Source organism: Oreochromis niloticus, linkage group LG20, assembly GCF_001858045.2.
Source record: "Oreochromis niloticus isolate F11D_XX linkage group LG20, O_niloticus_UMD_NMBU, whole genome shotgun sequence".
NCBI lineage: Eukaryota > Metazoa > Chordata > Actinopteri > Cichliformes > Cichlidae > Oreochromis > Oreochromis niloticus.
This window is the reverse complement of record NC_031984.2, coordinates 31,467,781-31,480,157: the sequence shown is the minus strand read 5'-3', so window position 1 is coordinate 31,480,157 and position 12,377 is coordinate 31,467,781. Positions and strand designations below refer to the sequence as shown.

At 40.0% G+C, this 12,377-nt stretch overlaps 1 protein-coding gene across 1 annotated transcript; it reads left to right on the top strand.

Annotated features, from left to right (window-relative positions):
* The first annotated feature begins 1,255 nt into the window (after positions 1-1,255).
* Positions 1,256-10,403, top strand: si:dkey-32e6.3 (uncharacterized). The gene is made up of 6 exons (XM_005477950.4): positions 1,256-1,655; positions 2,160-2,332; positions 2,957-3,172; positions 7,375-7,535; positions 7,635-7,767; positions 8,070-10,403. The coding sequence occupies exons 1-6, from the start codon at positions 1,376-1,378 to the stop codon at positions 8,244-8,246; spliced, it is 1,140 nt and encodes a 379-aa protein (XP_005478007.1). The 5' UTR covers positions 1,256-1,375; the 3' UTR covers positions 8,247-10,403.
* The last annotated feature ends 1,974 nt before the right edge of the window (positions 10,404-12,377 follow it).

Here is a 12,377-nt window from a genome sequence, read left to right as displayed (position 1 = left end):
CACTTGAGCAAGCATCGCACCAAAAACGAAACTTGGTTTAGACTTGAGAAAAAGAATTGTTGATGCTCACGAAGCAGGAGATGGATGTGCAAAGAAGATCACTACACAGGAATGGACTGTGAGGTTGCAGACCAACAAAAAAACTCCATTGCAGAGGAGAGATCTTCATGTCAGTATACAGTATGTGGATGCACAACCTGGAGAAAGATTCTGCATACTGGAAGTGCATCCTTTGGTCAGATTAGACAAAACTAGAGCTTTTTAATCACAGAGACGACGTATGTTTGGTGAAAGAAGTGAGAGGTGTGGAACTCAAAGAACAGCGTCCCCACAGTGAAACCCACTGGTCTTATGATGTGGGGAAGTTTTAGTGTGTGGAAAAACAGGGTCTTGGTCGTCACTTTGTCTTCAAATGCAACGATCCAAAAAACTCGTTGCTCTTTTGCTCTTCTGGAGGTGGTGAAGAACTAACTCCAGAGGACCAAAGTGACCGACTTGCCTGCCATTGAAAATGAAGTGAGGTTCACTGAAGACCAAGGTCTATGCCAGAAAACCATCAAATCTGAGAGACTTGCCAAAGAAGAATGGGCTAGGATTGCTCAGGGAAACAACTACAGGCTGTTATTCAGCAAAAAGGAATTACAATCGACTATTAGCAACAGCGGGCTGATAGTTTTGACCGTATTAGTTTTTGTTTTTTGTGCAGTTTTTGTGAAATTGTTTCTGTGTGCACAGCAGAATAATGTGAGCATCCAAAATAAATCTAAGATGTTTGGAAAAGCTGAATTAAAAAAAAATCCTTGCTCTGTTTAACAGCACTTGGAAAATACTTGCAGTTTTCATTCCTCATCTATAAAGCATCTGTACGAGCTAAACACAGAAGGACACCTTCAAAAGAATGCCAAGTCAGACTAGTGAAAATGCAGGTGGACATAATACACTTAAGGGTGAAATTCATTCATTTATCATCGTCACATTGAGCCCTATTTCTGCGGGTGCCTACTTGCTGTCACTGGGAACTAATCAGAACAGAGCAACCAGCGTGTTGATGAGTAACATTTGGTCCTCCTGTGAGAACTTTAAATGCCCATCCTGCTTCATAATACCATTAGCTATAACTTCAATATGTACATGAATAAACACAAAATAAAATGATACTGGGTTGTGTTTACATGAAAAAAACTAACGCCTGTGTGTGCGTGACACAACAAACGCAAGGTGGCGCTGTTTCGCGTCGTTTGGTTGCATTCAGCCACACAGCGGCTGTAGAAGAAGAAAAAAGTGGGCAAGGGAGAACCGGTAAATAAGCATGAGTCAATCCTGAAGCCGGTCAGGTAGGTGTCTGTGGTAGTTTCAGTCCACTAACGACGCTGTCATGTCGGATGACGGTGAGAGCAGCTGGCGCCAAGCTGAAGAACATGACGGCACAGAAAGCGAAGAAGTCCATGAGTCTGTGTGGGGGGCACGTGACCCTGCGCTGACAGTCCCCCAGGGGCTCTGGACCGCACATCACGAGCCGACGAGGAAAAGGCTGGTGCTACATGTTGACCTAAACAACACCATACTGGTGTCGGACGCCGTGACGTGTCAGGGGACTGTGGCTGCTCTGGACTACTTTCTGACCACTGTCACTTGGGGGAAGAAGAACAAACACGGTAAACACGGACTTAATGGTGCTTTTCAGCAACACGCGGGAATGTTGGGAATGTATGTGTGCGCGCGCGCGCGCGCGTGTGTGTCAGTCAGGTGACACGAGGGAACTTTACTATTTTACGTTCTCTGTTAGACCCCCGGAACAATACGTGTACACGCTGTGCAAATACTTGGGCTTGATTGAAATTAAACGCATCATTTGAAAAGTTGAATACCATCCAAAGGCACAGGTTACCTTTGATTTAACACAAATATGGAATTAAATTCTTATTTTCTTGAATGTTTGGCAGAATGTGAGTTCCACTAAGGCTGAGGGAGTTGACATGTTACATTTTATTAATGAATGAACATTATTATTTCAGTTTAACTTATTTAGAGTTCAAAGCAAAAGCAGTGGTTTTTCAAAAAAAGTAAAGGAGAAATTTATTTTAATGTGTATGTTACAATCTTGGAAATAGACCCTCCTTTGTCCAGTTGTTTATTGTGTTGTCATCGTTTCTATACAGGAACCTGGGAGTGGTTGAGTGACTCACCTTCTCTGCTCCCACCCTGCAGCGACGCTGTAAGCTACTACTCCCAGTTTGGACGGATTCCTGCTTTCACCTCTGGTGCTGGCCGTCGCTTCCGTAAGGTTCTGGATGAGCACCTGGACCTGCTCTGCTGGCCTGATGGGGTAAAGGTTGGTGTCTTGATAGACAGAGTCGCTGTGGGGGCGCTGAGACAAAACCGCTACCCTCTAATTACTCCTTGTCAGATTTTTCAGTGACTTGAAAGAAACCCTTTTCACCTGGAATCTGCGTATATGCAATGCAGTTTTGTTAGTGCAGCGGTATCTGGGAGGAAACAAGTGTAGCACTCTTCAGTGTTTCATTTTATATTTAAGCCATGCCTTATCATGCTGCTATAACCACTTTAATATTTACTCATTATTCATTCATTTTCTCAGTTAATTTTCACACAATTTTTCTGACCCTGGTTCTGCTGAAAGTTTCTTCCTATTAAAAGGGAGTTTTTCCTTATCACAGTTGCCAACTGCTTATTCACAGAGGATGGTCTATTTTGGGTTTTTTTTTCTCTGTATTATTGTCGGGTCTTTACCTTACCTTACTTATATAACTGAATAGAATTTTCTGTTCATACCTCTTACTGGGAGTCAGGTTGTTGTATGCATGTCTACATCTGGGTTAGTGGCCAAGTGCTGCTTTCCACGATTAAATCAGCTGTTGCGCTTGCTGCAAACCGGTTTGACAGGTTGATGCAATTACACAGTGTTAACTGCTTTGTGGCCCTGTGTCCGTTGCAGGCAGACAGAGACCTGTCTGTAAAAGGAGAAGACGGACGCCTGTACCACTGGATACTCCCCTCCTTCTTCCAGCTGCTCAGAGATCTGTCACAGGAAGGTCGCGAGTTTGCCATCCTCTTCCGTACATTTGGAACCGACCTGCCTCGTGTGCTAAAAGCCGTATCCCGAGCACTCGACGGGGCACACCCGCTGTTCCCTGATCTGCCTCAGCTAAAGGTAACTAACACGGCTACACTCAGCTGTAATACTTAATGAGATTGCACTCACTAATGACAATGTATGTGATAAGTTAGAAATGGCTTGAATGGAAGAGCAGGGGTGAGAGTGGTTTAAAAAAAACAAACTGTTCGTCATTGTTCTGGAAGACACTTTTTGGAGCTACATGGTAGCTGTACTGTCTTGCGACTAGGTTTATAGTCGCAAGACAGTAAATGGACTGAAATAAGTCATTTAGAATTAGGGTGCATTTCATATGAGGTAATATTTCCAGGATTTGGTTTACATGTAATGCAAACCTATTCAGATAAATCAGTGACAGCAGCAACTGCAAAAGTTGCACTTTGAGTAGAATTTTTAATTGTTGCAGAAACCAATGCTACCAGCATTAAAGGTACAGCCAGTAATTTTTTGAGGTTATTTAATAGAAAAACTACTGTACTCATAAATATACACACAATACTGTGTAATTTCATGTTTCATTCATGCATTCTCATAAACTTATAATTAATCCATTAAAAATATACTGGAGCGGGTTTGCAGTTCCTGGTTGCCACAATGTTACTCCACCATATTCGAGTCCAGAGGGCTGGGAAGGAGATCTCCCATCCAACTAATGGTGTTTTACATATGTGGCTAGAGACCAGCCACTGCATAGTTTGCCATAGAAAGAGGAGAAAGACAGGTGTAGGTGTTCATGAAGGCACATTTAAATTCCTGTCTGCACCTCAGACTATGAAGATAATATGAAGATGATTTGTCATCAAACAACAAGTCCTCTTCACCAGAAAAACAAAACCGTGAAGAAAAGAGACAAAGCCAGAAGTCAGTCAGAGGAGTAATGATGTGATGAAACCCAAATTACGTGTTCCTACACTGTTGATTTATTCAAGGCAGAGTGAGTATATAGAAGCTCCAGCAGTGTGTATTCTGACACCATAGCCCATATCTTTTAAAGCTGCATTTCATGTTCTTGCTTTCACTGCGTTAGTCCATGAGACACAAAAATTCCAAATCTTTGAATTCCCAGAAATGAAAGCAAAGTGGAAAAATGAATGAATCAAGAGATTTATGCTTTTATTTTCCTTTAATATGGAGTGTAAGTTTTTTTCACAAGGTGTACGAAAATATGACAAAACTGTCACATTCTGCCACCAGTTCTGTTCTCACAAAACAAACAAGTGGCTTTTTCAAACTTTAAAAAGCTCTCTTGGATATGTAGATGGGTATCAGCTGATGTGGGCGGGGACTGCAATCAGCTGATCTGTGGCATGCCTGCATTGATTCCATCACACAACTGCTCTTCTGAGAAATTTTGCCTGCGTTCGTACTCAAAATGGTTCCACTGGAACAATGATACATACACACCACTGGTCTCACTTCCTTCTCAGCTTATAACTGTTGCTGTCATCACTACCTGGAAGTGATACACAAGTAAGTTGTAAATTGTGCTTATATAGTGCCTTTCTACTCTGAGCACTCAAAGCACTTTTTGCATCATTCATGCATTCATACAAGCACGTTTTTGTGCTTTCTATCTAACATTCACACATTGCATCAGAGAGTAACTTGGGGTTAGCATCTTGCCCAAAGATATTTGGAGCCACCAACCTTCCACTTATGTAATGTAAGTAAATGACCTGCTGAACCTCTGAGCTACCGCCAGCCAGAGCTACACCTCCAAGTCACCTCCAACCGGCTCTTTTATAGCTTATCGTTATAAGATTACATTAATGCTGCATGCACATTGAGCTGATGCTTAATCTTACTTAAGAGCTTATTTTAGTTAGACTTCAAGCCTCACATCATTAAAGAATAGAAGAAGGCAACTTCAAACACTTGTTTAAAAACACTAAATAGGACACGGTAATTAGAAGCCTTATTATTAATATCTTGCTCTGTTGCTCTTTTTATTTATTTTTTATTAATTTCTTTTTTGACCAATAGAATTCATTGTAGCTGTGCTGCAAGTATCGTGATTTGTTAAGCTTTTTTTGGGGCGGGGTGTATTTTAGACTATGCCGGATAAATTGCTGTTGATATTGTGCACTAGATCTTGTGCAGAGCATGGTCTTCTGTGCTCTTACACATGAAACATTCCGCAGTCTCAAACATGCATGCACTTGACTCGTCACCTGGAGGGTTTTGTACCTGTTAGTGCACTAGCGTGGAACCAATTGATTCAGAGAGAAGAGCAGAGATTTGAAAGGATGGCTGGATAGATGTGTGAGGAGGAGGATGGACGAGATGGCCTCAAAGTCAGCCTGTCAGCCACAGTTAGCTCTGTGAAGAAGAGCTCAGTGGAAATCTTATTCAAACAGCCTCCTGTCAGATGCTATTAATCTGTGTGTCGAGACAGACGGAGCAGGGGGGGATCAATCACAGGAACTAATGTGATTGCTCACTTTGTGAACTTGAGTTGTCTTCCTGCTACAGTGAATTCTTGGGCACAGCTGCTCTGCTGTATTTGACGTCAAGTCGCGGGGATGTGTGCACTGGGGAAAGGCGTTTAATTAAATGAATTCATTAAACCTTGGTTAGTTTACAGTTCAGGCCAACTCCATCCTAATGTCCTCATCACTGTGTTTGGTGGCATCTGTGTACCTGATTGTAAAATCAGACCAGCACAGCCAATTATTATTGCATCTCTTTAATTTCACATTGGATTTGACTGTATGTTGCAAATGCACCACGTGATGGTTTAAGCTTTTTAAATTAGTAGTTTTAAGTAGAGTACACTGAAAATCCCCCATGTTTGATTCAGCAGGGAAAAGCAGACCCTGCGAGTTAAAGCATGCATATTGCTGGGGGACAGACGGTAAAGAAACACTGCAGTAGCTGTGTGCAGAATGGTGCTCAGAACCAGTGTTAATGTTAAACCGACTACTCGTAGGTAATCCATCCATCTGTGCTTGAACACAAAAGAGACAATGATGATGTTGTGTCTTTAGTGACATAACAGGTTGTCTGGCGCACGAACAGCTGTGTTCAGCTGTACTTCAGCTCAGTAATGCTTTGAGTTAAATGCACATATAAAAAGGGGCAGTGCTGATGTGCACGTTTTATTTATTTTTTGCCATGTTTCATTGTTAACATGTTAAAATAAGCTGAATAGTACTTAGCACACAGAGATGTTTACAGGTATTTAGCTATAAGGCCAACTAAGGTTATTATAGTAAACTAAAAAAACTAAATGTAGATATTTTTGTTATTAACTGTAATAACAAAATACCCTAGATCATTGGAAAACAATGAAAATGAACTAAAATCAAATACAAATATAGAGGAAATAAGCTCTTAGTATTTGTTAGTGTTAGTTGTTAAAATTCCCGTGTAATTAAACAAATATATTTTATTTGAAATTGCAGTGTAATTATATTGATCTGCCAATACTTAAAGGTAGGTACACTAGAATAAAGGGGTAAAAAGTCATGTTTTTACAGGAAAGTAAGTTGTTAGTGGAGAACAGTCCATTTTCCATTTATATTGGTAAAACAAAAGGAAAATGGAATAAGTGAACATTCATCGAACGCATCAAAATAATAAATATTAAAGAAAGATAAATATAAAAGAAAATATAGATAATATTAAAAATGAATGAAATATTATAAAAACATATGTGTGTGTGTGTGTGTATATGTATCCTGAAATTGTGGCAGTGTTGGAGCATGAACCTTTCAAAGCCGTGTTTGAGGGTCAGAATGTGGTTTTATGGTTGAGGTTAGAGTAAAGATTTAATTCCTAATCTTTGGATGAAATCGTTAATTAATGGCCTCACAAAGATATTTAAACAAATACGCCTGTTTGTGTGCCTGTTGTTCCCAACTCCTCTGCTCACGCTGGCAACAGAAGGACAACTTTTAGCTAAAATATGAAGTAGGTGAAGAAAAATGGTTTTTCAGCAAGAAAATTAAGGAATCACCGTAGAGCTCAGGACATTTTTGCGTATCCACAGTACAGGATGGCAGAGTTGTTGTTCACGTGGCTGCCACAGCATTTTTAAAATTTCACATCTGCAAGAATTTAAGCTGATTTCACCATTAATTTAGGTCAAGTCTACCAGAGGCCTTATTTTAATAACAGAATAAATTCACATAATTGGTTTATTTTTATTTTAGTTTTTGCTTACAACAGAGTTCTCTTAAAAAGAGCTCTCCGTCTCTTTTCTTTATCTCTGACTCTTCTTCTTGCTCTTGGCTCAGCTGAGCGTGGCTGTGACTCCAGGCAAGATCCGCTGCAGCAAGAAGGGAATCGTCCTGAATCGAGCCGAGGAGCGGGTGTCCTCTCGCGATGGAGAGAGAGGCCTGTACGAGTACTTCAGCTCCGTGCAGGGTCTGGGAGGATTTCAGGACCACTTTGACTGGTACGCAGAACGCTTCTCTAAGAAAACCTGGCTGTGGATTTTGGGGTTTTATTCTGAGCTTTTCCAAACCTTTCCCTATATTTGTTGTTTTCTGTCCAGGTGGGCTGCTAATTCCTTCTCCATCCGTGGGGGGAAACCAATGTGGGTCGACCCCTTTGACAAGCACGTACAGCACATCTTTATAGATGACAACATACGACAGAATGATGAGGATACTATAGTTAACCCGAAGGTAATAGCACCGCTTTACTCACACTCTTCAGCCTATATCTGGTCAATTTAGAAAAATAGAGTACACCAAATTAATTCATGATAATAGATTTAGTATCGTAGGAGGAGACAGGGTCTTGGAAATGGGTTGCTTTTGTGAATGCAGCGCTTCTGTAATTTAGAGATGGCATTTTGTTTTCGGCATGGCTCACTAGGTGTTCACTGACGTACACCAGCCAGTTCCAGAAACTAAACATGACTTCTAACCATACTCTGATTTCCTTTTTATGTGTGTGTGTGTGTGTGTGTGTGTGTGTTTCGCAGGTGTTTTTGGACCCGGGTGGCTCAGACACTCGTATAGCCTGCACCTCTGAGCTGTACGATATCACCTTGATCCAAACCGACCTCCTCCGGGCCATTTCTGACCCCAGCTACTTCACTCAGCGTGTCCACGTCTGTCTGGAAAACTATGAGAAGAATGTCCAGCAGGGGGCAACCTAGAACACACTTCAAACTTTGCATACTTCCTGTATAATACATCAGTTTGTCTGTGAGACAACCTGCAGTGCAGACAGGACTAACAGGCAGGCGGCACTATTACACACCAAAGCAGAAGACTTGCTTAAAGTCTAAAGTTCATCCAAACAGAAATATTAAGCGGTTACATGGAGAAACAGGTTACATGGACAAGTGGACATAGAAAAAAGCGGCAGCAATGTAAGCAGGACTGCAATTCATTAAATGCTTCAAATACCACATATCCTTGATAAAAAAGGATAACTGTGTAAACAAGGAGCACTTCAGTGAGATTGCACTGTCTGCTGTCCTAAAGTGACCTGGCACCCAAAAAGAGTTTTTGACCCAGTTGAGCGCTGAATTGGCCGGACTGGACTCTTTAATTACACCGACAGCTCTGTGACTAATCACTCCACGGTATAATTGACCAAACTCTCAGAATTTGGAGGCAGACAGAATAACTGGTGTCAGATATGGAGAAAAGCTCTTCATCTCTTGTGTTAGTTGTGGGTTTTGCTTCAGCTCCTTTGTCTTTCTCAGGGCATTGTTTACGTCCACTCAGAACCCAGTGGTAACACTTGAATATTTTCAGGTGACTGAAGCATCTGATTACTGAGTATGTGTTACTTCTGAATGCACTGCAGTCATAAAGTAACTCTTTGTGACAGCTGGCTCAAACTTTGAGCTGCAATCTGGTTTAATATTGCTGTCTTGCTATCAAAAGTCACCATAATAGATGTAGAAGAGTACATATGGTGCTCCTGATCGGATCAGGTGTCTATGAAGTGCTCATTAAAGCAGTTAGATGGTACAGAGTAACTTCTGAGCTGTGGAGACGTTTGCATTTAATTTGTTTGCACTGAGTTATTTTTATTTTATTTAAAGGCATGCTTGAGAGAATTGTTTAATAAGTTGAATTTGGGAGAAAGTTATGGTAATTTTTGCTTTGAGGGTTTTTAGAATATGTTTATTGCTAAACTTCCAGGGAGGTTTTAATGACTTTGTTTTTCTCAGGTCAGTTTTTAAGAGACAGCCAAATGAGCAGTAATATAAAGGACCCAGATGTAGATAGTGGTGGGGTTTTTTCTTCTTCTTTTTTATAGCATATTTTCACCAATGTTTTCCTTGCTGATGAATACACTTATAAGAAAAGTTTGCAGAGAAAGCTTTGGTCGCTGTGATAACGTCACAGAAGACCCGACTGATGAACTCTTTGGGACTGATGCTGATTTTTTTTTTTAAAAAAAAAGAAAAAGAAAAAAAGAAAATGCATCGTTTTCTGCTTTGTAATGTTAAAAACCAGGTTTTGGTTGCCACATATTGGATAGAGCACTTAATATGCTGCTATCAGCCGATAATATCAGCCGATAATATCAGCCTACTTGTATCAGTCAGGGTCTAAATCACAGCCTGTATACTCACTGGAAAATCACTCAGACAGTAACTACTACTAAAAAAAACTCTCCAGTTATCAAGTTTTAACATTATTTAAGAGATTTTTATTTAAAATGATGTAAATTAAAGGTATTTTATTTATTGAAGATGGGATTCCATCCAAATGTAGTTTGCAATATTTGGAGAAAATCAACTAAATAAATGCATTATTTAGTGTTAAACCAGTTTAGAAGAACAGGAATTGTCCTTCCTTTTTTTACTTTGAGGAAGCTGAAATGATCTCATAGCTCAGCACACATCAGATCATTTCAGCTCCCATGTTGGTTTCAGTGGACACTGAATTCATGTTTCCACTGAACACTGGGGCATTTTTTAATTTTATTTCAAAGAGCCAGTTAACACATGCTTAAAGACCATGCTTTAACCTCAGTAAGTTATTTATTCATACAAAGCAAACTGATCTGTACTTTAATCACAACACTGAACCTTTCAATAACTTGTGTAAGTTTGAACCATTAGGTTGCTAGACATGTGAAAACTTCTGACAAATGCAGTCAAATATTGCATTGATTCATAGGTTTGTATTTTTTGATGGAGGCACCAAAACTTCTACATTAAATCTAGTAAAAACGAAGCCAACACAGCTGTGAACAACTGAGTACTGAGGTGAAATCCCCGTTATATAACTATTGTTAAAAGAAATGCTCCCATTGATGTTCAATAAAATGCTAATGCTTTTAATTTTCACCTGTAAGCATGTTTTTTTTGTTTGTTTGTTTGTTTTGTTTTTTGGTGTAATACAAACAAATGCATTCACATAGCACTGCAGCTTTCAATGTACAGACATCATCAACATTATAGAACCAAATCCATAAAGGTAACCTCTCCGACATGTGCTGTATATACATAAACAGATAAAACTCATGCATATGATTATCATGATTAGTAGCTCTGCGTGTCTGTGGGAGAGAGAAAGGAGACCCAGTGAGGATCAATGACACAAGGTACAGTGTTGATGTCAGTATGTAGCTGTACTATATGACTTTGTTAGTTGTGACCATTGCAGACACTTCACTGTAAAAGCCAAATATTCTTATCTTCTTCATAAGCCCAAGCACTCCTGCAGATACCAGAGCATCTTTCATGTGGAAAATGGTGAAGTCAGAACACGGAATGATAAGGTCTGTGTGTGAGAGATAAAATGCTTCCTGTCTCTGTGGGTTGGGATGAGATTAAATTGTAAAGCTGGCTTTAACTGAGGTGTTAGAAGTGAGGATTTAGTAAGATGCTTCTGCTCAAACATTTCAGTAATTAGCTGCTTTGTTTTTGTCAGCGGTCAGACACTTCGACTTGTGAGGAGCCAGGTCAGGACGGATTCTGATACATGATAAATATGCTACTGATGATTGATTTATTCCTTCTGTTGCAGACTGTAGAGGGACATCTGAATAAGACCAGCAATAAAATCAAAATCCATCCATAGGTTTTGTAAACGTCTTCCCCAATGTGAAGTCTACACATAATGAACTGTTTTGGACCGATACACACAGAGTCACCTCTGTGCAAAACATTCATGAAACTTTCAAATCATATAAAAATTCAAAATCACAGTTTGATGGGTTGGTCTGACCCATTAGTAACAAGTTTTGTTTGTTTTTTTAAATAAAACTTGAGTGCTTTACATCAAGCGTCTTTATATTGTGGGTTAAAATGAAATACTAGTCTCTGTTAGCATAGCTGGCATTGCTTTCACATTATGAGTCTATTTGTTATAGATGATAAAAAAAAAAATGGATCTAGTCACTTTTGCCTGGTGGTCAGCGATCATCATTTCAGTGAGAATGAAAGTGACAAATAACGACTGGGAAGCTGAGAGTGCTGTATGAACATGCACTGCACAGTACTGTGTCAAAGACCGCCTGCTGTCAGTCAACAATCAACAGTTTGTTGATCCCTTACATTATTTATTTATTTTAATTAGTTTCTCCAAATTTCAAAGAATTGAATAAAACAGATGATGTGGAGCATTCTGGTTTTATACAGAACCCAGAAACACAAAGTAACATTCAGGGCATTTACTCTGTAAGTTTGAGGGGGTTGGCTTTTTAATTATTGAAGTTTTTCTGCTACTTTTCACTCTAGCTTGCAACTTTAGTTTCCAATCAGTCTGCGACATTTTTTTCAGCTTAACCACCATTTAATAAATCATAGATTTTATAAATAGTAAATAAAGACATTTTCATTATGATTCTTTCACCTCAGTGGGTCTGATTCTAAAGGTTTCCATTGCAATCTTATTTTGTCTGTTAAAACTTAATGTATTTCCTGACTCCTCTAAAACACACCCAAATCAGTCCGCACAGTTTCAATCAAACTGTGTCGTTTGGCGAAAACTCGTTTCCACTCTGACGTATTTTGCCGATTTTAAGCTGATGTCGAGAGTTCCCTCAGTCCACGCGGGGGCAGCAGTGCAGCTTGTGGAGCAGCTTCACTTACAGACGCGCCATCCCTCCTTTCAGGTGAGTCTGGAGTTACCTGGTGCTGGCTCTGCGCGGCGGCTCAGCCGAGAAACAGCGACGCAGGCACCGAGTTTAAAAATAAATTAATTAATTAAATAAAGTGGCGATGAGTTGGGTGTTTTCACTTGAGGATGGTGAAGAGTCACAGCTGGCAACGGGGGGTGGGGGGACGAGGTCTTTTCGAGACTGCGTATATGCGCGC